Source organism: Camelus ferus, chromosome 25, assembly GCF_009834535.1.
Source record: "Camelus ferus isolate YT-003-E chromosome 25, BCGSAC_Cfer_1.0, whole genome shotgun sequence".
NCBI classification, from domain to species: Eukaryota; Metazoa; Chordata; class Mammalia; order Artiodactyla; family Camelidae; genus Camelus; species Camelus ferus.
In genome coordinates, this window is record NC_045720.1 from 32012892 (window position 1) to 32035336 (window position 22445).

The window sequence follows — 22445 nt, forward strand, 5'->3', positions numbered from 1 at the left end:
CAATGTGCACTGAAGCGCATGTGCCCTGCGTGGGGGTTGTCATACTTTACTGCTGACGCTACTTAAAGGAAAACTACGCACACACATCTCAACGCTTAGAAGGCTGCGTTCCAGAAAGGGGACAGCGGTCACAGCTGGGTGGGGAACATCCTGGTGACGAGTTCTGTTGTTGTTGCTTATCTGCATTTTCTAGGTTATCTGTTTGAGTATGGATGATTAATAATTAGTTCTATATGTTTTTAAAAAGCAGAGCACAATCACAGACAGAATCAACTGTTTCACACACAGTTCAGGTGTGGAACTGGAGGTTTGGCTCACACCTCTGCTGTGCAGGACCCTTCCTGACCGCTCTCTCTGCCCCTCCACCAGAGGGCAGGGCCCCCGCTGCGCTTGGTTGGTAGTTTGGCAGGGAGGCACGTAGTAGGATCTCAATAAACACGTTCATTCATTCCATTGCTACAGAGAATAAGGCCATTCATTCCTATCAGTTTTTTCATAAGACAAATGGATTTTTTACTGTTTATCTGTTTATGAGCAGATTTGGTCACACTGTTTTGCAAAGTATATGCCATGAAACTAGTGTTCTCCAGACAATAGGTATGCTAAAAAAAATAGGCGGGGGGTAGCATCTGTGAAAGAGATTTCCTTCCTGCAGGTATCTGCAATGCCTCAGCTCTATTAAAATACATTGTGCATCTGCAATAGGAGAATGCAGCTTATAGCTTTCCCCAAATTTATGTAGCCACGAAACCCTTTTTTCCAAGAAACATTTCCAGGGACCAGCGCTCCCAGGAATATATTGTGGGAAATGCTCGGCTATCCTTTCAGGCATGGTTCTTCGACCCACCACCACGAAGCAGAGGAGCTGCGCCCTGTGCCCTGTGCCCCAGGGAGGTGCTGGGCTCCTTCAGTGACACAGCTCGCTCAGACTTCTGTCATCGAGTGAGCAAAGCCACGATGATGTGGTTGAGAGCCTCGGGACCAAATGAGGAATGGCCCTATAAACATTAACAACCAAGCACCAGGTGACATTTCCATTTATTCTGCTCACAGACACCGTTGAGTTATACTATTTTTTTTCAGTTGCATTTGTGTTGGACACAAATACATCCAGAGGCACAGTGAGTGGGAAAGCATGAGACAGTTCACTGGCCACTGTGATGCTTGCTGTGTCTCTCCCCAGCTTATCACTTCTGAAGACATTCATTGCCAGATGCTACTGCAAACACACAATGCGTTCACATGAAATAATACCTCGCTGTACATTTTTAAAATGCCACTGACGCTCTGCTAGAAATGTGTGGCAGGAATATGATGGAGTAAGGGGATGAGTGAGTCACAGATGGCAACTAAAAGCTGGTGAGCAGCTAGGTTCCCTGCAAGTGAATAAAAGCAGCAGTGATCCCACCCTTCCTGTGGGACAGGATGAGACCCGCTCCCAGGGTCGGGTGGACGATGGGACTGCATGAACGTTTAAAAGTAGCTTGTCATTAATTGTCACCTTGCACAGCCACATTTCCCAGAGTGTGTCCCTAAGAACACCGGTCCTACAAAGTGCTCTTTGCAAAAGGAATCTGGGGATCAAAAGATTCAGAAAACACTGTAGACTATTACCCACTTCCTGGAGAACCCAATGGGCATTATCACATGGAAGGTTCCAGAAGTCCTTTAGAAAGAAATGCTTCACTGTATTTAACCCAGAGCTTCCCAAATCCCTCCGACCTTGGAATCTTCTCCTTATATAACACTTCATAGAATATATTTTGAGAAATGCTCCTCAATGGCTTTAAAAAAATCTTTGCAGAAACAAAAAGCTCAGAAAAGTAACTCCTAGTATCCCGTGCTGGTCAACACCACAGGACAAGGGGTCGTAAAATCACAGACCACCACTAATTCCATCTCCACACCTTGGCCATAAACCAAACCTGCCTGAAAAGAGGCAGCGATACAGTTTCCACGATTTCCTTCTTTATGGTGTGAAGTGTGGAGCAGGCTGATTACAGTACAGAACTGAACTTGGCCCAGATGGGGGCCCGTATTTCATGTACGGAGGCCAGATGTTTCTGGTCTTTTCCTCTTCCATAACAATCAAATCATTAAACAACCATCGTCACTTATCACAGGACTACAAGATTTTTCCAACAGACTTGACAGCCCTTTGTTCCTGATAAAAAGGGAGGCAAGAAAACACAGAGCTTTGAATTATTTTCAGCAAGAATTACACAGACCAAGAAATCAAAATACAAAAGCTGTTGCCTATATGTGCCAAATAATTCTAAAGTGTGACAGCAAGGACAGGGAAAGATGGCAATGAGATTACTGGAATGATGTAAACATTTCATCCATTTGCATAAATACATAATTTTTTAAAATTCTCGTTTCTAAGGAATTTCACATGAAATTTTAAAACAGAAGATGGTGAAAACAACCCTCCCATGGCAGGGACTGGCAAACACAGTTATTATCTATGCCCTGCCCGGAGGTGAACCGACCTTCACACCTCAACAGTGATTCTCGCAAATCGATACTGCAGGGAGGCGGGCGGCCTCAGCAGCACGAGGCCCCGCTGCCCTCCTGGCTGGCTGGACAGCATATCCAGCAAGCCCGTCAAACTGACGAAACCCAGGGCTTCTCCACAGCCGACGGCCATGGAAAAATCTCCCCGGGTGACAAAGCCCAGGAGAACTCTGGAGCAGTGAGAAGTCACAGCCGGGAGAGGGCCGGACCACAAACCCAGGGTCAGAGCATGGGGCCCGGCGGCAGGGTCCCCGTCTGCCAGGCCCTCGGATGCGGCGCTCCCTCTGTTCTGCCTCTTCTCTGTCTTTTCCTTCTCCTTCTGTTTCCGGATCTTGCTCTTGAATGGGTCGCAGTGCTTGGATTCCTGGGGCCCGCGGTACAGCCGATCACAGCTGAGCTGGAGGAGGTCCTCCTTGGCCGGGATGCAGATCATGGTGTGCGGCTCGGGGCTGCCCTTCCTGAGCAGGGACAGCCTGACCCACACCAGGGCCCTGGGGAAGCAGTCCAAGACGGACAAGCAGACCTCTCTGCTCAGTTCCTGCTGCCCTCTGCCAGGACCCAGCCGGGCCGCCCGACGGTCCCCGCACCAGGCCGACAGCTGCCTCAGTAATTTTCTACTCCTGCGTGAAGTTGGAGACACATGTTTTGAGGATATTGTTATTCAAGGAGAAAATACGCAGTTAGAAGACTGGACGCTCTAGGAGTCCTTTAGATTTTTTTATACTCTATGTGGGGGAAGGAGCAAACCATTAATTTTTTAAAAGTTTAAAATACACTTTGACACATTTTCGTAATGATATTTTTCTTTTCATGTGTCTACTATTCTGAGAGTGAAGGATTCAAGTTTAAGAAGTTGAAGGCAGAGAAAAATGAGAGGGAGGCAGAATCTGTGGCTATAATCCCAGTGAGAGGATTAAAGAGGAGCTGATATTCTGATGAGAAAAGAAACTCTAGGGACAGTTCTATGAAAAATAACAAAGAAGGATATGAAATTATAGGTTACTGTGCAGAAAACTAAGTATATTGCAAGAGGGAAGAGTAATTTTTAAAAATCAGGACACAGAATAAAGGGTAAACTGATCCGCAGAACCGAACAGCCTGCAGAAGGACTGAGTGGAACACATGCCACACGGCAGCCGCTGTGTCATGACAGGCTCACCGTGAACGGGACCTAGTTGGCCACCAATGCAGATCATTCAAAAGCGACGAGAAGACACCTAATTCAGTGATTTAAAGTAAAGAACACTTGCAGGAGTCATTCATCACCTGTCACAATTGTGAGGGTACTGCTTTGTGAACAAAGACTAAACAAAACAGATCATAGGAAAAAAAAAGGTCTATTCTAAACCACCTCGTCAGTGAGCATCATGCCCCAAGTCAAATGGGATTCAGCTGTCTCCCCAGGCCCTCCAGGACACACTGAGGGACTGGCTTTCCTTTCCAGAAAGTCTGTAAATTCACTTGGGCTTTGCATAAAGGAACAATAACTTTTACATCCTGTAGCCTGGTCAGTATTAAAAAAACAGACAATCCAAAGCGCGTCTGGAAGTCGTGTGCACTCACCTCAGGACACAGAAGAGGCTGCTGGTGGCACCCCGGCTCGTTGCCCACTCAGGCCCTGCCCGGGCTGGGCAATCCATGTCCATTACCTCTGCGTCATTCAGGGAGGTGCCCGCTTCCCCAGACAGCTGACGAGTCCTTCCAGGCGTGGGAGCACCAGGCACCACGTCTCCGGTCGGACCCATCTCCCCACCCCCCGGAGAGGAAGCTGCAGACGACTCCTCCCGGGCCTGGACTCTGGATTCCCAGTCTCGAGTTAATTGCTCCCAGGGGCAGCAGAAAGGTGCCAGAGTGCCCAGCTTCACATAATTGGGCCGCTTTGCAGGAGGGCGTCTGAGGGAGAGCAAAGAGGAGAACCAATTTTGAACAATTTAGGACTGGACTATTAAAATAATGATGGCCACCGGACTTCGCTTCTGTTTAAACAACAAACATATAAAAAAAAGTTTTCTATGAAATATGACTTCAAAAAAATAATAACCCAACTCTACTGGCCAAGTTATTTTGTTTTCTCCAGTTTTTACTGTGATAGATACTGTCCCCACACAGTCGCCCACGTGGCCACTGCACAACTCCAGGGGCGCCACTCCTGAAGGACTGCCAGTACGTGGTGCCCCTGGAGCCATGCAGTGATGCCCCTGCACACTCACTGGTTCCAAGTTCAAAAGGTGCAAAAGGGGTGATGGTGAAGTTTCTCTCTCGCCCTTGACCTCTGGTGACCCAGCTGTCCCCCACAGAGACAACGGCGTCATCGGTTTCTTACATATCCTTCTATGATATTTTATGAACATACAGATATATACATACTTTTTTTTAAACCAATTTTTACATAAATGGTGGCAAACATACTGTACTCTGCTTAACCTTATTTATCAAAACATCTTGGAGACCATTTTTTTATTAGCACAAAATACCTCTTCTGCACAAGGCTTATCTCACTGGATGATTGTACCCTAAGTTATCTAGACAGTCTTCTACTGAAGGACACTGGTTATTTTCAACTTTTGCTTCTACAAATGATGCTGCCGTGAACGATCTCGAACATATCGCATGAGCACAAGTTTACCCACAGGATGAAGTTCTGGGAGCAGAACTGCTAAGGTAAAAAGTCTTATTAGCATTTGCAATTTTGACAGGTATTTCCAAACTGCCCTCCACACGGGTGGTACCAATTGACCTTTCCAGCAACGTGTGAGTGAAGGAGAACCTCTGAAAACCACAAGCTGCTGGGAAGCAGGACCTGCTCTGGTATGTGATGACCTCCAGAGGGACGGGCCGCCTGACTGACGGTCTCCCCGGGACAGGCCCAGACATGCCTTCCCCCATGTATTCCTGACTATGTGCTGTGCCCTAGGACCCTGAACGGCAGTGAACCTGCGGGCTTAATCGAGGGCTCAGTTTGAGCCTATATTCTGGAGATTGAACCAAATGCGCTCTGGCCCCCAGGAGGGATAGCCAGTGAAAACCACTCTCGGGAAACTGGTCTCACAGGGGCTTTAAAAAGAGACATGGGCAACTTACAGGAAAAGAGACCAAAAAAAAAAGGTGAAAACACTTAAGAATATCCAACCTCACTTGTAAGCAAACAAGAAAATTAAAACAGTAAGTTGTCATGTTTTTCATCTATCAGCTTTGTCAGTGTTAAAGGATTGGTAACAGCCTGTGTTGGTGAGAAGTGAGGGAAAACAGGCCCCCTCAGGACCGGAGGTAAAACCCCACATGAATACAAACAGCAACGTGTCAGGTACATCAGATCCTCAACGTGCGCATCTTTTCTTTTTTAAAGCAGGAATCTTCCTTACGGGATTTAGCCTAAGGTCTTTGCTTTCTTTCCCCTACAGCTCCTCTCCAGTGCCGGCTGCTTCTGGCTGCTCCTTTTTCACATCCCAAGGGCAGATGTCCTCCTGATGCCCCCAGACCATCTGCTTCTCCCTCCTGCTCCCCTGAAGCACAGGCCCTCGGTTAACCCCAGGCACTCCCTCCTCAGCTGGGTCCTGGACCAGCTCCCGGGGCTTCCCCATTCCCTGCCACGCTGCCCTCCCCTCCACCTTGACTCATTCTCAATGGCTTCAGCAGCCTCGTACATCATCCTTCTAAGACCCTGGGCCCCCAACAGAAATTTTTCCAGTCTTTTCTTCTCTTTTCATGTCTTTGACTTCACCCTACCTCAACCACCCACTCTCTGGTCACACCTTAGCTTTGGTCACTGCCAGCACCTGCTCCACCTTAAAATCTCAAATCAAGTACTCTTCACTGAGCGATGCTTCCTATTTCTCCAGCCCATTTACCTCCCCTGGCAACATTCTTCAACCACCAGAATTTATTATTCCTTTACCGCTTCATCACTGCTCACCACCCTTCTCACATCCCTACTCATAAGCTTATACTCCTCTGCTCACAAGTGACTCCCTCTATATGTACCCTCAACTCCTTCCCCTGGCAAAGCCCATCCTGGTCACACCCAACCCGCCACCTACTCCGCACCAGGACCCGACTGGCAGAACGTGGCTGGGGAACACGCCACAGTCCTGAGTGGTCTCACTAGAAACACAAAAGTCGAATGAATTCTGACATTGCTCATTCATCTCTTATGTTTTTCCAGTCAATCCTATCTTCCACTCTCCTAGAACATCATTTCCATCAATTCCTCTCCTCAAATCTCCAACAACCTCTCTTTCCTTCTTACCCCTAGCTGATAACCTTGTCTCTTTTTTCACTGAGAGGATGGTCACAATCAGGAGAGCACTATTCAGTCTCTCCACAGAATGTAACCTACATAATCTGTGTTCACATTTCAGAGTCAGCCTTCCAGTCTATTAAAATGAGAGCGCTCAGTGGGCGGGTATAGCTCAGTGGTAGAGGCGTGCTTAGCATGTGTGAGGTCCTGGGTTCAATCTTCAGTGCCTCCATTAAAACAAAGACAGAGAGAGAGAGAGCACACTGAGCCTGATCCTATGGAAGGCCACCTCCTCCCCTTGTGCCCTGGATGCTGCCCCCTCCTCCCATTCAAGGGCTTTGCTCTTGCAATTTTAGCCTCCCTTCCCTTCCCTTCCCTTCCCTCAGCCTAGAAACATGCGCTTCTATCAGGAATAAGCCCCACAAGGGCAGCTCAGAGTCTGCCTGCCCTGCCCACTGCACAGCCCTAGAGAGATGTTTCACACACAGCAGGTTCTAAACAAACATGTGCTAAATGAGTAAGTCAAACACATATACAGAGATGCACATGGAAAGCTGTTTGCAGAAGCACAGAGTGGAATATCAGAACCAACCTAAGGGGCCACTGATCAGTCACAGAACAGCCAGCCTGCAGTCGGCACACTATGGGCTCACCGGCCAGACCTGGCCCACTGCCTGATTTTGTATGACCCATAAGCTAGGGATGGTTTTTACATTTTTAAATGGTTGGAAAAAACAGAAGAATAGTATTTATGGCGCATGAAAATGATATGAAATTAAAATTTGAGTGTCCATAGATTGAGCCGGGGGCACAGCCATGCTGGCTCGTTTACGCATCCTCTGTGGCTGCTTCTGCGCCACGCTGGCAGGGCTGAGTGGTTGCCATGGAAACCAAAGACCCCCACAAAGCCAGAAACAGCTATCATCTGGCCCTTTACAGAAAAGTTTGCCAACACTTGGTTTAGAGTCATACTTAATGATATAGGTAAACTTTCCGTAACACATAGCTGAATGAAGAAAGCATTTAACTATGTATGTTTCAAAACAGTACATGATATACAATGCTTTAGAAAAAATTGTGTCTGCGAAAAATTTACATACATAAGAAAGTCTAAAGGGTGAGAAATAAGCATGATTGTCTATGATTATTTAACAGGCACAGAGAAGTCCCTCAACTGCGCGCTATGGGAGACACAGGACCGACAGCACACGATGGCTGCCCTCAAAGGGCTTGTAAGCCAGCACTCCAGGACCAGGATTGTATCCCAGGTCACTCACTCCCTCATTCCTCCGCGCTCAGACAACAGCTGGAACGCCGGCAGTGCCTGTCTTGTCTGCGGCTGCAGCAGTGAACAGGAGAGCAGGACTGTGGAGCACACAGTCAAGGAAGACAACATTCAATTATTCAGCCACTCATCAGTCAACAAACAGAAGGCCCACTGTTCTAGGCACTGACTAGATCCTGCAGGTGCCACAACAAATAAGACAGTTTCTGTGCTTCCGGGAGCCTCCAGTTGAGTGGGAAATACAGGATGCCCAGCATTTCCTGTCCCCAGTATAAAGGAAACAAAGCCCCTCACTGGCCACTCCTCCGATGGAAAAAAAAAAAAAAGAAAAGAAAACAGTCTGGATGGATGGATACCAAAATGTAAAAACAGTGCTATCTCTTTGGATGAAAGGAATAAATATACCAGTTCATAAAGTATTTTTATACACTTCCATACTTGCATTAAAATTTCATAAATATGTACTACATCTATAACCAGTTACAAAAACACACAATTTCCATTTTGAGGGGGCAGGGGTCGACACTGGGAATCTATTAACAAGCATCTAGAATGCACATCCACAGCTTAGGTGTTCATCATTACCAATGAACAAGTAACCCAGAGAAGCGTCTGTAACCTGGATGGGCTACAAAAGCCAGATATAGAACAATACCTGACCCAAGTAATACCTTCTTCATTATGTCTCAGGAATGTTGACAGATCTAGGAACTCCACACGGTACAGTAAGAGTCACTGAAGCCAGGGCAAACTTTATTGGCCAAGGTGTCTTCCCTTTAAGATGTCAAACTGGACAGGTCAGTTTCTTACCTTTTGTACTTTTCAAGAAGATTCTTAGCTTGCTCTTCAGCGAACAGAATCCCGGCAGGGCAGTCTGGGAAGTCACCTGGGACGTTCGGCGACCTTTTATACTGAGAATGCATCACGGCCTCTTTTAATCCTCCAACTCTTGCACCTCGATAGATCTAAAAGAAACGCCGGAAAGATCCTGTCAATGTGCCGACTTACAGTGAAACTGCTGAGTTCTTTGTATGGCGAAAATGGGAACCCTAAACACCCATCAAAATAAATACATTGTAGGGGGATCCTACGACGGGTTACCGCACAATAATAAAAGTGAACGAAACAGAGCTTCATCAACCAATATGTAAAAACCTCAATGTCAAGTGAATATAGCAAGTTGCACAGGCATATATACAAGGAGTTATATAAAGTTTGAAAACATGTAAAATATAGTTATTTTATTTTGGGAAACACAGATACTTAATAAAGCTATAAAAACATGCATGATAGTGACAAACACCAAAAATAGGACTAGTGATTCCTTCCAAAGGAGGGAGGGAAACGGCACTGGAGAGGGATAAACAGAGTGCTTCCAATGAACCTGTAATGCCTTATTTCCTAAGCTGGGGGGTGGGTGGAGGACACACAGGCATTTGTTACATCAGTATCTTATACCCTCTGTATGCTTGAAACAGTTCATAATTTAAAAATTAGATTTAAAAATATTCCCACTCCTAAGTGATTAACTGGATGCCCCTTGTGCTAGGCATAATCGCTGAAATTAATTACCTGCGTGAATCTAACAGCCTTACATCTCCTTTGTGCTCTCCAGCTCAAAGGAATATTTAAACTAACCAGGAAAACAACACACATTCGATTTTAATAAAATTTTTAGCTTCAGTTAGTAAACAGGAATATATGGTTAGCACTTTAAAAACAAAAAATGTATTCTATACATTCATTAAAAATTAAGTCTTTTGCTTTTAAACTGTAACAAATTTCTTCAAGTAAAAAAAACCTCAGCATTTTGTTGTCACTGCTATTCAAATACCAGACCACTTTTAAAACCTCAAGAACTCACGAAATGTCAGCACAACTCTTATTAACGGAAACCTGGCTCCAGGGGCTTTATGAATGGGTATCTTATATCCAGGACCATAGCTCCAAGGGCAGGAGAAGAGCACTCAATTTCTAGACTGTGCATCCAGTCAGGAATGTTTTCAGTGCTTGGCATTTATTAGGAACGTACTTCAAATGTTATAACTGTTAGTTGGAATCAAAGAGTAACTTACAAACGGAATCCAGAAAGCCATGCCCCAGCCCTTTGGGAGCAGGACATCCCAGCCACTTCCCCAGCCTCGTTGATCGCCACCAGTCACTTTTCCTGGCTGTTGAATCAAAAGTATAGGAACCTTGGATTCGTGGGGACCTAAAACAAGCTGTGACCCAGGCACCAGCAATTCACTTCTCATCCGGTTTAAATCCTAAAGTGGAAGAAAATAATTCAAGACAAACAAGCCTGGTCTTCTGGGAGATCCTACTGCACCTCCCTGTAAGCAGCTTTAGAAAGTTACATGCACTCTTGAAAAGCATGAAAAAAAGTGTTCTCAATAAATAAATGTGAACCATTTTAAGTACAAGGGTGATTTTCCTCTATACAAGAGCTTTGGTAGAAAACGCCAAATTGTCTTAAACTTGGGCTAGAATAGACTAGATGATTTGAAGTTACAGAATAATAGATATACATTCTGCTAGTTTCTTTTATCAGGATTAATCTTAAATTTTGATACTCTGTCCCCACTTTGACTTTGGTTAAGATTTATGGTCATGAAGTAAAAACAAGGTAACAACAACTTCTCAAGGAGGGGCAAGAGGGAAAATACTCTGGCTCTTGAGAAAATTTCTTGAAGGGTCTGAATGATTTAAGATAGAAGATGCTCTAAGTTATCTGTTAAGTGGACTGTAAGGAGTAGATGACAACATCTATTCAGACTTTGCTGCTGGCTGTAATCAGAGATGAACAGGTGGGAGAGAATCTGCTCTCAGCTGAGAAAATCACACAAGCCACCTCCATGCTACAAGTCTAACTCATGGATGCCCTTCACGCACAACCAGGTCTTGAGTCTCCTTTTTTATCTTTTGTCAAGTTGCCAGTACCTTCTCCATGTTGGTAATTCCAAAATAACTATCTCTTTGGCCCCAACTTTTCCCCCTGGGATCAAAACCTATCTCCTGGACATCTGCTTCTAGGATGTCCCGAGGCCCCTCAAACTCAGCATATCTGAGATTGACCTCACTCCCCCCACCAACTGTATCACTCTCCTCCTGCATTCCCCAGCTAGCTGAATGACGCACAGTGCTCGGTTCATTCACTCATTCATTCATCCTTTCAAATATTTACTGTTCACTCATTTACTCATTCATTCAATTATTTCTTGAGCACCTGTTACGTGCCAGGCACTTTGTTAGAACTTGGGAAGACAGCAATGACAGGTCAGACCTGGCTCTGGCTCTATTTTAGCTGAGCTCCTAAAACAAAGCTAGACCGTTAGGAGCTAACCTACAAGCCTCCTCCTTTCTCACTCCCAGCTTCCAATCAGCCAGTGAGTCTTGCCAGTTTTACCTTCCAGGTATCTGTATTAAACCCCAGCCCCTCCACTCCAGCTACACTGCCACAATTCAGGCCCCCATCATGTCATCTGCACTATTTCAAGGGTCTCTTTCAAGGCCATCCAACCACAAACCCTCTCTCCAGCTTCTCTGCCCCTGTGACTTTCCCTGGTCTAATCCACCCTCCGCAGCACTGCCAGAACGAAATCTGATTATGTCATGGCCCAGCTTAAAATCTTCAGTGGTGCCCTAATCTTCAGTCCAGATCCTCAAAAGGCCTCAAGGTCTTTTATGCTCCAGCCCTACCCTTAATCCCAACATACTGATCGACTTGGAGACTCCTGGACACATCATCCTGTTTTTGGCCCTTTTAAGTGCTGTTCTCAATTCCAACAATCCTTTCTCCACTGCAGCCTTGGCTCCTGGCCCCAAGAAGTCTGGTTAATTCTGACCATGAACCTAAGAATTCACTCAAATGCCAGCTCCTCCACCCAGGAAGGTTTTCCCAAATTCCCTAGTCTGGACTGCACCCCTTCTTTGGCCTTCCTTTGTGCCCTGAACTTCTTCAACTACACCTAGTTCATCTAGTACAATACCTGGTGCTGGTAGGAGCGCAATCACCGTGAAATGAAAGACAGAGAACGTTTAAGGGGGCAAAAAAAAAAAAATATATTTAAACCATAGATTACCATTTCAACAGAAAGTCTTTGTATTAACTTTTTCGAGAGATTACTTTTCTCTAAGTACAGAAAAATGTCATAGTCTATAAGTAAGGAATCAATAAGCTGAAAATACAAGGAAGCCTATGGGAGTCTATAAAGTATGAGATAACTTTCATGGTCTCTAAAGTGATGAACTCAACCTGTGTTCATGACTTTACCATTAGTTACCTGGTCCGAGATTTTATTCTCTGTGACACTCTTACAGATATCTTGGTTCCAAAGAAAGCTATGTGAACACTCCACAGGCACACCCTCCAGAAGCAGCTGAATAACTTTCTCATTATCTAAGAGGGAAAAGAAACAGCCTTACACCACATTCTTTAGATCAGGGAGGTCAAATTCTAAACAATGCCAGGTGACCTGTTGTTCTAAGACAATATTTTACAGGCGTTTACTTATCTTCTCTAGAGGAGTTTGTTTCCTTGAGTAGAAACTGCTATTCTTACCGTTGGTTTCATCTTCAGTGAAACAGCAAAGGCTCTGAAACTTATTTCTTTGACATTTACTTTTAGTGTAAAAGATGCAAATATCACACTGAACCACCTCCAAAGAACTGCCTAGTTCCACATTTAAGATAATCAAATTCTAGGCACTACTGCAGAGGCTCTTCCTGATAATGTGCTATGAGGCATGAGCCATACTTTAACTGCTGGCTGCAGGGCCCTTATATCATCCCTGGCCCAATGGCGGTGAACCACAGATAGCACCCTGTTCTTCTGTCCCATTATTTCAAGTCTCCAATAACCCTTTTTTATTGAACTGAATATTCTTTTCTATAAAACATACTTTTCCCATTCCTTTAAAATGAGCATATTTTCTGTAAAATATATTGTTTCATCCCTTTAAACAAGCCATATCATGCCAAAAAGTACTCTCGTGGGAAAAGAGAAGGAACTTTTTCAGTCATAAACATGTATATTGGTAGAATAAACGTCCCACAAATAATTATGTAAACACTAGGTGGGGAAAAAAAACCTTGCGAATCTTTTTTTGTTGGACTGAAGACTTAAAAGGGAAAAAAAAAAGTCAGACAATTGCTGAGTTTAGGCTAAGGTCCTAAAATATCAACACAGAAAGGTCACTCAATGGCACATACCTGTGTGGGTCTGATGGCTGAAAAAGATTAAGTTGGAAGTGACTGGGTCATAACATAACAGATATCAGGGATCAACAAGTCAGAAAAAGTAAAATTGATGAAAAGATCTGAGATGAAAGCTCTTTAGAAGTAGCAACTCTTTCTAGTGCACGGCTCTTCCTTACCGAGAGAATAAGCTGCAGCATCTCAAGTAACCGCGTGTGCTGCACGAGTTCACGTGGCCTGTCTAGGAGCGAATGAGCCCCATCAAAGACTATTTACCCTGAAGGCTTTCCTGTGGCGTGCCGCCATAGATCTGAGTGACAGAGTTGGGATTTTATTCAGATTTGGCTGCAGACAAAAGAGATGGCTAATACTTGGGGTATAAAGCATAGGAAAGCACAATCTCATCTCCAAATATTCTAAAAATTGATCACAAGGAAATAGATGAAACAAAGTAGGTGGCACATGCAGACCATGGAGTATTATTCAGCACTGAAAAGAAACCAGCTATCAAACCATGAAGACATGGAAGAGCCTTAACTGAGTTACTAAGTGAAAGAAACCAATCTGAAAAGGTTACGTACTGTATAATTCCAACTATATGACATTCTGGAAAAGGCAAAACTATGGGGACCGTAAAAAGATCAGGGTCTAGGGGGATGAGCAGGTGGAACACGGCTTACTTTTACCTGAACCTGTTCTGTGTGATACTATAATGATGACGTAGATGTCTGAAGGCAAAGGGGAAGACCTTTGAACTCAACAGTCTTCACTAGTGAGGAAAAAAAAAAAAAAAAGACTACTATCAGCTGAGTCAGCATGTACCTCAGGGTACCCAGAATGACTATCAATCCTGAATGTAATTCTAAGTCCTTCCCCCAAGACTCATACAAAGCATATTCTCTTTCATGCCCAGACAAAAGCCTTCTGATTAACTATGTAACTCCAGAATTGTGACTTTAAGTTTGAAGGAAATAGCTTATTTTCACCTTTCTTAAATGTATTTAAAGATCACCAAATTTTAAATTAAAAAATCCTTAGTAAGTTTTTCTTAGAGAAGCAAAGGAAATTAACAAAAGGTTTTACCATTTGGAATTCAAATAAACTAAAGTTACAGTCTTCAAACTCACTCCATTTTAAATGAAATTTGCAGAACAGGTTGCTTGCCTCCTGAATAAAGCAACCTTTTCTTTTCCAACCGACAGTTGTCTCTCGAATACTGGCTTTCCAGCAGGAGCAGCAGAACCTGAGTCCGGTTAACATCTGAGCTCATCTCCCACAGGTACAAAAATAACAACTATTTACAGAGCAACTCTCCATGAGAATGACCTGAAGACTAGCAGAAAAGATTTTCAACTAAAGATATAAAGAAGGCACTAGGTAGGCAGGGCATGAGACGCAGTATAGTCATTCCCGCACCTCCGGGGTAGGCAACACACAAACAGGAAGATAATCACAACTGCAGAGGTTCTCCCCAAGGAGTGAGGCATCCAAGCTCCACGTCAGGTTCCCCAGCCCGGCAACCTGCATGGGGAGCACGTGCCCTTATAATGTCTGGCCCTGAAGGCCAGAGGGGCTTGAGTACAGGAGAGTAGGAGGGCTGTAGGAAACAGAGACTCTACCCTTAAAGGACACACATAAAATTCCACATGCTCTGAGACCCTGCACAGTGGCAGTAATTTGAAAGGAGCCTGGGTCAGACCCATATGTTAATCTTGGAGAGCCTCCCGGTGAGGCAGGAGGCAACTGGGACTTACACTGGGGATATAGATACCGGCATGAGCCATTTTTTGGAACTCATTCTACCACTAGGTCACTGATGCTGGCAAGTGCCATTCTGGAGTCCTTCATCAAGCTGATTCATGCCGGGGGCTGACCAACCCACCAATGGGCTGGCACCGGTCCCAGGAACCCCAGGACCTGCTCCATAGCCTGGCCGTGCCTGTAGCAGGCCAGCAGCCACTGCATGAAGCAGGGCCTGGAAGCCAGTCGGGCCGGGGGCCAGTCCCAGTTGCCACTGCACCCACAGGAGTCAGCCCCACCACAACAGAAAAGGGGCCCCCCAAGAGCATACAGCCCTGGCAACCAGAGGAGAGTGTGCTGCCGGGCCCCAGAGGACAACTCCTACACAAATCTACTTCTCCAAGGTCAGGAAACATTACTGACCTACCTGATACATAAAAATAAAGAGAATTAGGCAAAATGATGAGACAGAGGAATATGTTCCAAACAAAGGGACAAGACAAAACCCCAGAAGAAGATTTAAGCAAAGTGGGGTTAAGCAATCTATTCAATGAGAGTTTGAGATAATGATCACAAAGATGCTCAACAACTTGTGAAAAGAATGGATGAATAAAGTGAGAAGTTTAACAAACAGTTAGAAAATGTAAAGAAAAACCACAGATCTGAAGAATACAAATAACTGGGGAAAAAAATACATTACAAGGAATCAACAGAAGATTAGATGATACTGAGAAACGGAGCAGAGAACTGCAAGACAGAGTCATGGAAGTCACTCAAGATGAACAGAAAAAAGAAAAAGATGTTTTTAAAACAAGGATAGTTTAAGAGACCTCTAAAACAACATTAAGTGTGCTAACATTCACATTATGGGGGTCCCAGAGGAGAAAAGATAAAGGAGCAGAAAACTTATTTGAATAAATAACTGTTGAAAACTTCCCTAACATGGGAAAGGAAACAGACATCCAGGTCCAGGAAGCACTCAGAGTCCCAAAGAAAACCAACGCAAAGAGGCCTACACCAAGACACACTGCAATTAAAATGGTAAAAATTACATTTAAAAAAGGGAATCATAAAACAGCAAAGGAAAAGCAACTAGTTAAGTACAAGGAAAAAGGGGATGCTCATAAGACCATTAGCTGCCTTCCTACTTTGCAGGCCGGAAAGAAGTGACACAATATATTTAAAGTGATAAAAGGAAAAAAAAACCTACAACCAAAAATATGCTGCCCAGAAAGGCCTGAGATTTGAAGGAGAGAATAAGAGTTTTACAGACAAGTAAAAATTAAAGGTTAAAAGACCAAAGTAAAAAAAAACAATCATCCGTATCTACAATAAGTAGCCAAGGGGTACACAGAACAAAAAGATGTAAAATATGATGTCAAAAACATTAAACATGGGAGGGAGTAAAAATATAGGGTTGTTAGAAGGTGTCTGAACTTGAGAGATCATCAACTTAAAATAATCACATACATACACATATACATTATTTTATATGAACCTCATGGTAACCACAAACCAAAAACCTGTAACAGATACACACACACAAGAGAAAGGAATCCAAACACAATACCAAAAACAGTCACCAAATCACAAGAGAAGAGAGCAAAAGAATAAAGGAACAAAAAACCTACAAAACACCCCCAAAACAATTAACAAAATGGCAATAAGTACACACTTGTCAATAATTAAACTGTAAATGAACAAAATGCTCCAATCAAAAGAACAGAGTGGCTGACGAGATAAGAAAATGTGACCACATATATACATGTACATACTGCCTATGGGAGACTCACGTCAAATCTAAAGATACACACAGGCTGAAAGTGAGGGGATGGAAAAAAATGTTCCACGGGCAGCACGGTATGGAACTGCATCAAAAAGCAAAGGAAACTCAATAAAAAGGCCCACTACTGAAGGGAGAAAATATTTGCAAATTATATACTGAATAAAGAGTTAATATTTAAAATATACGAAGAACTCATACAACTCAACATCAAAAAACAAATAACATGATTAAAAAATGTGCAGAGGACCCAAATAGACAATTTTTCCAAAGAAGACGTACAGATGGCCAATAGGCACATGAAAAGATGCTCAGTATCACCAATCATCAGGAAAATGTAAATCAAAACCACTAGGTATTAGCCCACACCTGTCAGAATGGCTATTAGCGAAAGGACAACAAATAACAAGTATAGGCGGGGATGTGCAGAAAAGGGAATCTTCATGCACTGTTGGTAAAAATGTAGGTTGGTACCCCACCAAAGAAAACAGTACAGAGGGTTCTCAAAAAATAAAAAACAGAACTACTATATGACCCAGCAATTTCACTTCTGAGTATTTTTCCAAAGAAAACAAAAACACTAATTCAAAAAGATATATGCACCCTTATGTTCACTGCAGCATTATTCACAATAGCCAAGATATGGAAGCAACCTTGGTGTCCACAGATGGATGGAATGCATAAAGGTTTGGGGTGTGTGTGTATATATACACACACACACACACACACACACAATACATATATATATACAATATATATATGCAATGGCATATTCTCAGCCATAAAAAAGAATGACATCTTGCCAACTGCGACAACATGGATGGACCTAGAGGGCATTATACTAAGTGAAATAAATCAGGCAGAGAAAGACAAATACTGCATGATTTCACTTACATGTGGATTTTAAAAAACAAACGAACAAATATAACCAAAAAAAAAAAAAAGAGTCATAGATAACTGAGAAAAGCTGGTGGTTGCCAGAGGAAAGGGGGCTGAGAGGAGTGAGTGAAGTAAGTGAGGGAGAATAAGAAATACAAACTTATAAAAGAAATCACAAGGATGTAATGTACAGCCCAGGAAACACAGTTAATAATATTGTAATAACTTCGTAGAGAGACAGATGGTAGCTAAACTTATTGTAGCAATCACTTTGTGATGTAGGAAAATACTGAATCACTATGTTGTACACCTGAAACTAATATAATAAGTCAATTAAACTTCAATTAAAAAAAGATCAATAAGGTGGTAAGCTTTTACAGTAGAAATTAAATCATGGTTTTCAAGGTTGATTTTAGTTTGCCTTAAACTGATACATATTAAGAGAAAAGCATTAGAAAGGATTTAATACCTAACTGCCTTATTTCAAAAAAGGATCTGAGGCAGCAAGAGAAACTAGAGTTAACAGCTCTGAGGAAACCATGACAGTCAACCTTCATCAGTATAGTAGACTCTTATGGTTGCACCAGACCATACCTCCATTAAAAAAGAAAAGAAAGACGCAATAACTCATTGACTAAAGTGTTAGGCTCCACAATTAACTAACTTACTAATATATCTCAAATTTCTCTCTTACGGAATCCGCCTTTCACATGGAGTTCTGACAGTAATTTATCACCCCCATAATAAGCTACCTGACTATATGTGGAGGTTAAAAAAAAAAAAAATCTGAAGTTGTTACTACACACACCTGTATCTTTTTTCCAAAATTTCACAAGCTGATTTTAATTATTCTTCCAATTAATCTTGTTTAAATGACAGCAAATACAATGATACATTAACACAACTGCTGCAAATCACAGATCAGACTAAAATTTTAGCCAGTCCCCCACCCACCCTCTTCTACCAACCCAAAGAACTCCCTCAGGCCACTCTACTGAGTCTACACCAAGACATCTTACCCTTCAGCACCTGGGGTGGCCTTGCCAGGATTCGAACCTGGATCATCTGTATGGTCAGACAGAGGCTTCCAAAGAGCACAAGACCAGCTGCGGGTGCCGATCCCTTCCTCACAATTAAAATTCTGAAAAGCCCGGCATTGTCAGAGAACCCAGTTTGCAGAGAGACAGGTTTTACTAGATACTAAAAATAAAGAACTCAGGGAGAAAAACAAACATAAGAATCAGGCTACGTATTTTACAGCTAAAAGACACTTCCACGCACACCATCTCCTTTGATCATCATCACCTTGAAAGGCAGGCAGGTAAAGATCACCCTAATTTTTTTACAGGCAAAGTTACTGCAAAGGCATCACAGGCAGAATTCTTCTAATGGGACTGACTGCTCAAAACAGGAAGGAAAACCAGGGTTGTCTCAACAACTTTACCTTGGCATTTTTCTGGATTGGGCAAAGTTTTGGACCTCTTCTGAGGCAAATTTATTCGTGGGTCACCAACTGTCAGTCCCAGAACAGTACCTGCTGGAACTTCTGCTGGCGATGTTACTCCTTGAATAAGAAACAAACGAACAAAAAAGAATCAAGCGTATACAAAATCATTCACAGTCCATATATATTTGCTTTTATTTTCAAATTTTTCTAATGAAACTTTCATCTTAGTCTAATTATTTAAAGACATGTATTCCCCTTTTATCCCATTGATACTTTTAGAAAATGAATTAACATTCATGAAGAGTGAAGTTTCTTACAAAAAGCATTAAATGAACACAATGGGTTACTTTACAACACGAACGTGTATGTTTCTACCAATGATAACTACTGGAGCTCTACACAAGAATGCCATCATGCGCAGGTGAGTACAGATTTTAGGTTAGTACCTAGTTTATGCATTTATCTACAGTATCAGAATGCCAGTTATTTAGAATACTAACTTCTCATTTGATTGTTGTTTCATAAACAAATTGAAATAGTGTCTAATCTATATTCACTGAGTTCAGGCCCCTCTCTGACTTGCTTTCTTACTGGATTATAACAGTTACAAGTTAAAAATCACCACTACATTTAGGGAGCCCAACTGCAAAATGCTCTTTTAAGCCACTTCCCACCCCTCCTTTCTTCCCCAGCATAACCAGTGTTCCCCCGTATACCTCCCAACAGTTCAAAAACGGCCTCTTGTCTGTGATGAAGGGAAACGCTGTCCGGATTCTTACAGGCTTCAGCCCACCAGTGGTGCGGTGTCTTCTCTGTGTCCTCTGCCTCCTGGAAAACAGATACTGGTTCAGACTTAACAATTTTGGTTAAAATGATGGTGATATTGGGCCCACCCTTTTTGGCTGTGTGTGGAAATGAACGTTTTATGGGAGGGACGTAGGGAGATTGCCACTACAATTGACATAGTCACTAACAGTGGACTAACTACAGTACTCTTCTAACCTGAGGCAAATACGCGGTATTATATCTCTCTCAGGATTTCACACACTAAGAAAAACAGCCCTGGTTTTCTGAGAGACTACTGAACCGAACAACTTCACAGCAGCCCAGGGCCAACAAGACGGGCCTCGCTCCCTGCCCCTCTCCCGCCACTGTCAACTTCACCACCACCAATTTAAGCAATAAAATTTTCCTCACCAAAGAAAAACCAATACCTTTCGAATCTCTAGCAAAAGGATATATTACCAGTATAATATTTCCAGAAATTTCAAATAAGGCACACAAGTATTTTACTTGCGTTTTTTTCTGAACAGAACTAGGAATTGGGAAGGGTTTCCGACAGCACTTCAGGCACCACACGCGTGCCCAGGAAGAGAAGCAATAGCCATGATTCGGCCTGAGGTTCACCAAAGTAGGATGTGCTCCTACGGGTCCCAGGGAAGCAGCCTGTAATATACGTGCCATTTGCCTCACAGGAAACGCAGGTGGCATGGCTTAGGGGTTCAAAGTATAGGCCCTGGAATCATCTTAGGTTCAAATCCTCCCTCTGCAACTTATTAGCTGAGGGGAGTCCCTGCTCCGCACCAGATGCGGTGTTAAGCCCTGGGGACAGAGTACCGCCCTGCCTGCCCTGTCCTCGCCACCATGAAGCTCGGAGTCTAATGAGACAGGAACATCAGCACACACAGGCAAACAAATCTAGACGTATAAACTGAGGAAATGTGCAAGATGGGATGAAGACAACAGGAGGGATAAAATTTAACTTGGGGGATCAAAGAAAGAGTCTAGGGAGGAATGACATAGATGTCAAAACCTAAAGGAATGAGGAGGGTTTAGCGAAGAAGAGTGAGAGAGGCAGAAAATTCAGACAGGCTCTAAGGGAGCTGAGATCTGACATATTCCAGCACCTGAAAGAAGGCCAGCGTGGCTGAAGTGCAGAAGGGGAGAGGGGATGAGGCCAGACGGGCATGAAGGTACAAGACGACCAGTTCAATGAAGGGCTTTGGATTTTATCTCAAAAACAATGAGAAGCCATCCCAAAGCTTTAATTAGGAAGTAGCATGATGTGAATATATTGTCAAAAGACCACTTTGCCTCCTGCCTGGAGAATAAAGTGAAAAGGGGGATCAATGAAGGAAAGTTAAGATGCTTTTTCAGGATCCACGCAAGAAACGACAGTGGCTGAGACCAGCGTGGAAACAATGGAGAGAGAGAGAGAAGTCACCTTTGTTTTTTAAAGAAACTGTCTTCTAAAAGTTCAAAATCTGTTCAGATCTATCACCATATTAGACATGTCGAATCCGCGAGAGGCACAGGCACTGGAAGGTTAATGGCACTAACACAGGAAAACAAACCAAACCCGAACCCAAAGTGTCTCATTCCTAATCTGGTCTCTGCTCTCCAGACCTGCCCTGCCAACACGGCAGCCACTAGCCACACAGAAGCTATTCGAATTTGTTGGTTAGTTAAAATTAAATAAAGGTACACATTCACCTCCTTAGTCACACCAGCCACTCAGTAGCTACATGTGGCTGGTGGCTCCCATACTGGACAGCACAAGAGAAACACCATGCTCGCAGAAAAGTCCCAGTGGACAGAGATGCACTCGGCATATTGCTGTCAACCTTTTAGAGCTCACCCTTCAAACTAGCTGCACGCATGGGGGGTCGGGGCGGGGGATAAATTAGGAGTTTGAGATTAACAGATACTACTATGTATAAAATAGATAAATAACAAGGACCTACTGTATAGCACAACAAACTATATTTAATTTCTTGTAGTGACATATATGGTAAAGAATCTGAAATGTAATATATACGTATGTATATATATAACTGAATCACTTTGCTATATACCTAAAACACTGTAAATCAACTACACTTCAATAAAAAATAAAAAATCAAACAAACAAACAAAAAACCCAGCCCCAGAAAATGTGCATCACACAAGTGCAAACAAAAAAACTGGCATACGCTTTCAAGATTTTAGGGGCTCCCTGTTACCCAACTATGGGGCAGAAGTGAAAACCCTTCTACAAGACTCAGAAGCTACAAGAGAAGTCTGTATTTAAATAAGAAAAAATCACTTATTACATTTACTTAGATTAGTTCTTCTAGGAGAAGTGAAAGATAAAATCTTTGATAATAAGCATTAAGTAGGGAAATAAACATTTATAAGCCATAGCCCAAAATGTTACCAAATTTTATGTTAGGTTTCACAAATATGCTAAGAATAAAACACTACGATCACATTTACTCTTACAGTGTGGACAGAAGCAGCTTTTAGTGCCTTGGTTAGGATGGAGTGGGAAAGTGGACCAATCAGCCGGAATCTGTTCATCTCCATCGTCAAATCACTGAAA

At 43.1% G+C, this 22445-nt stretch overlaps 1 protein-coding gene across 1 annotated transcript in view; it reads right to left on the bottom strand.

Moving 5' to 3' along the window:
* Nucleotides 1–1019: 1019 nt before the first annotated feature.
* POP1 (POP1 homolog, ribonuclease P/MRP subunit) overlaps nt 1020–22445 on the bottom strand; it is a 34299-nt gene continuing 12873 nt past the window's right edge. Inside the window, exons 9-16 of the mRNA XM_006191955.3 lie at nt 22346–22439; nt 19801–19912; nt 19082–19201; nt 12323–12438; nt 10115–10306; nt 8850–9004; nt 4081–4410; nt 1020–3137 (exon numbers count right to left, since the gene is read on the bottom strand). Coding sequence (XP_006192017.2) covers nt 2495–3137; nt 4081–4410; nt 8850–9004; nt 10115–10306; nt 12323–12438; nt 19082–19201; nt 19801–19912; nt 22346–22439 — 1762 coding nt within the window. The 3' untranslated portion in view covers nt 1020–2494. The remainder of the gene's footprint in view (nt 3138–4080; nt 4411–8849; nt 9005–10114; nt 10307–12322; nt 12439–19081; nt 19202–19800; nt 19913–22345; nt 22440–22445) is intronic.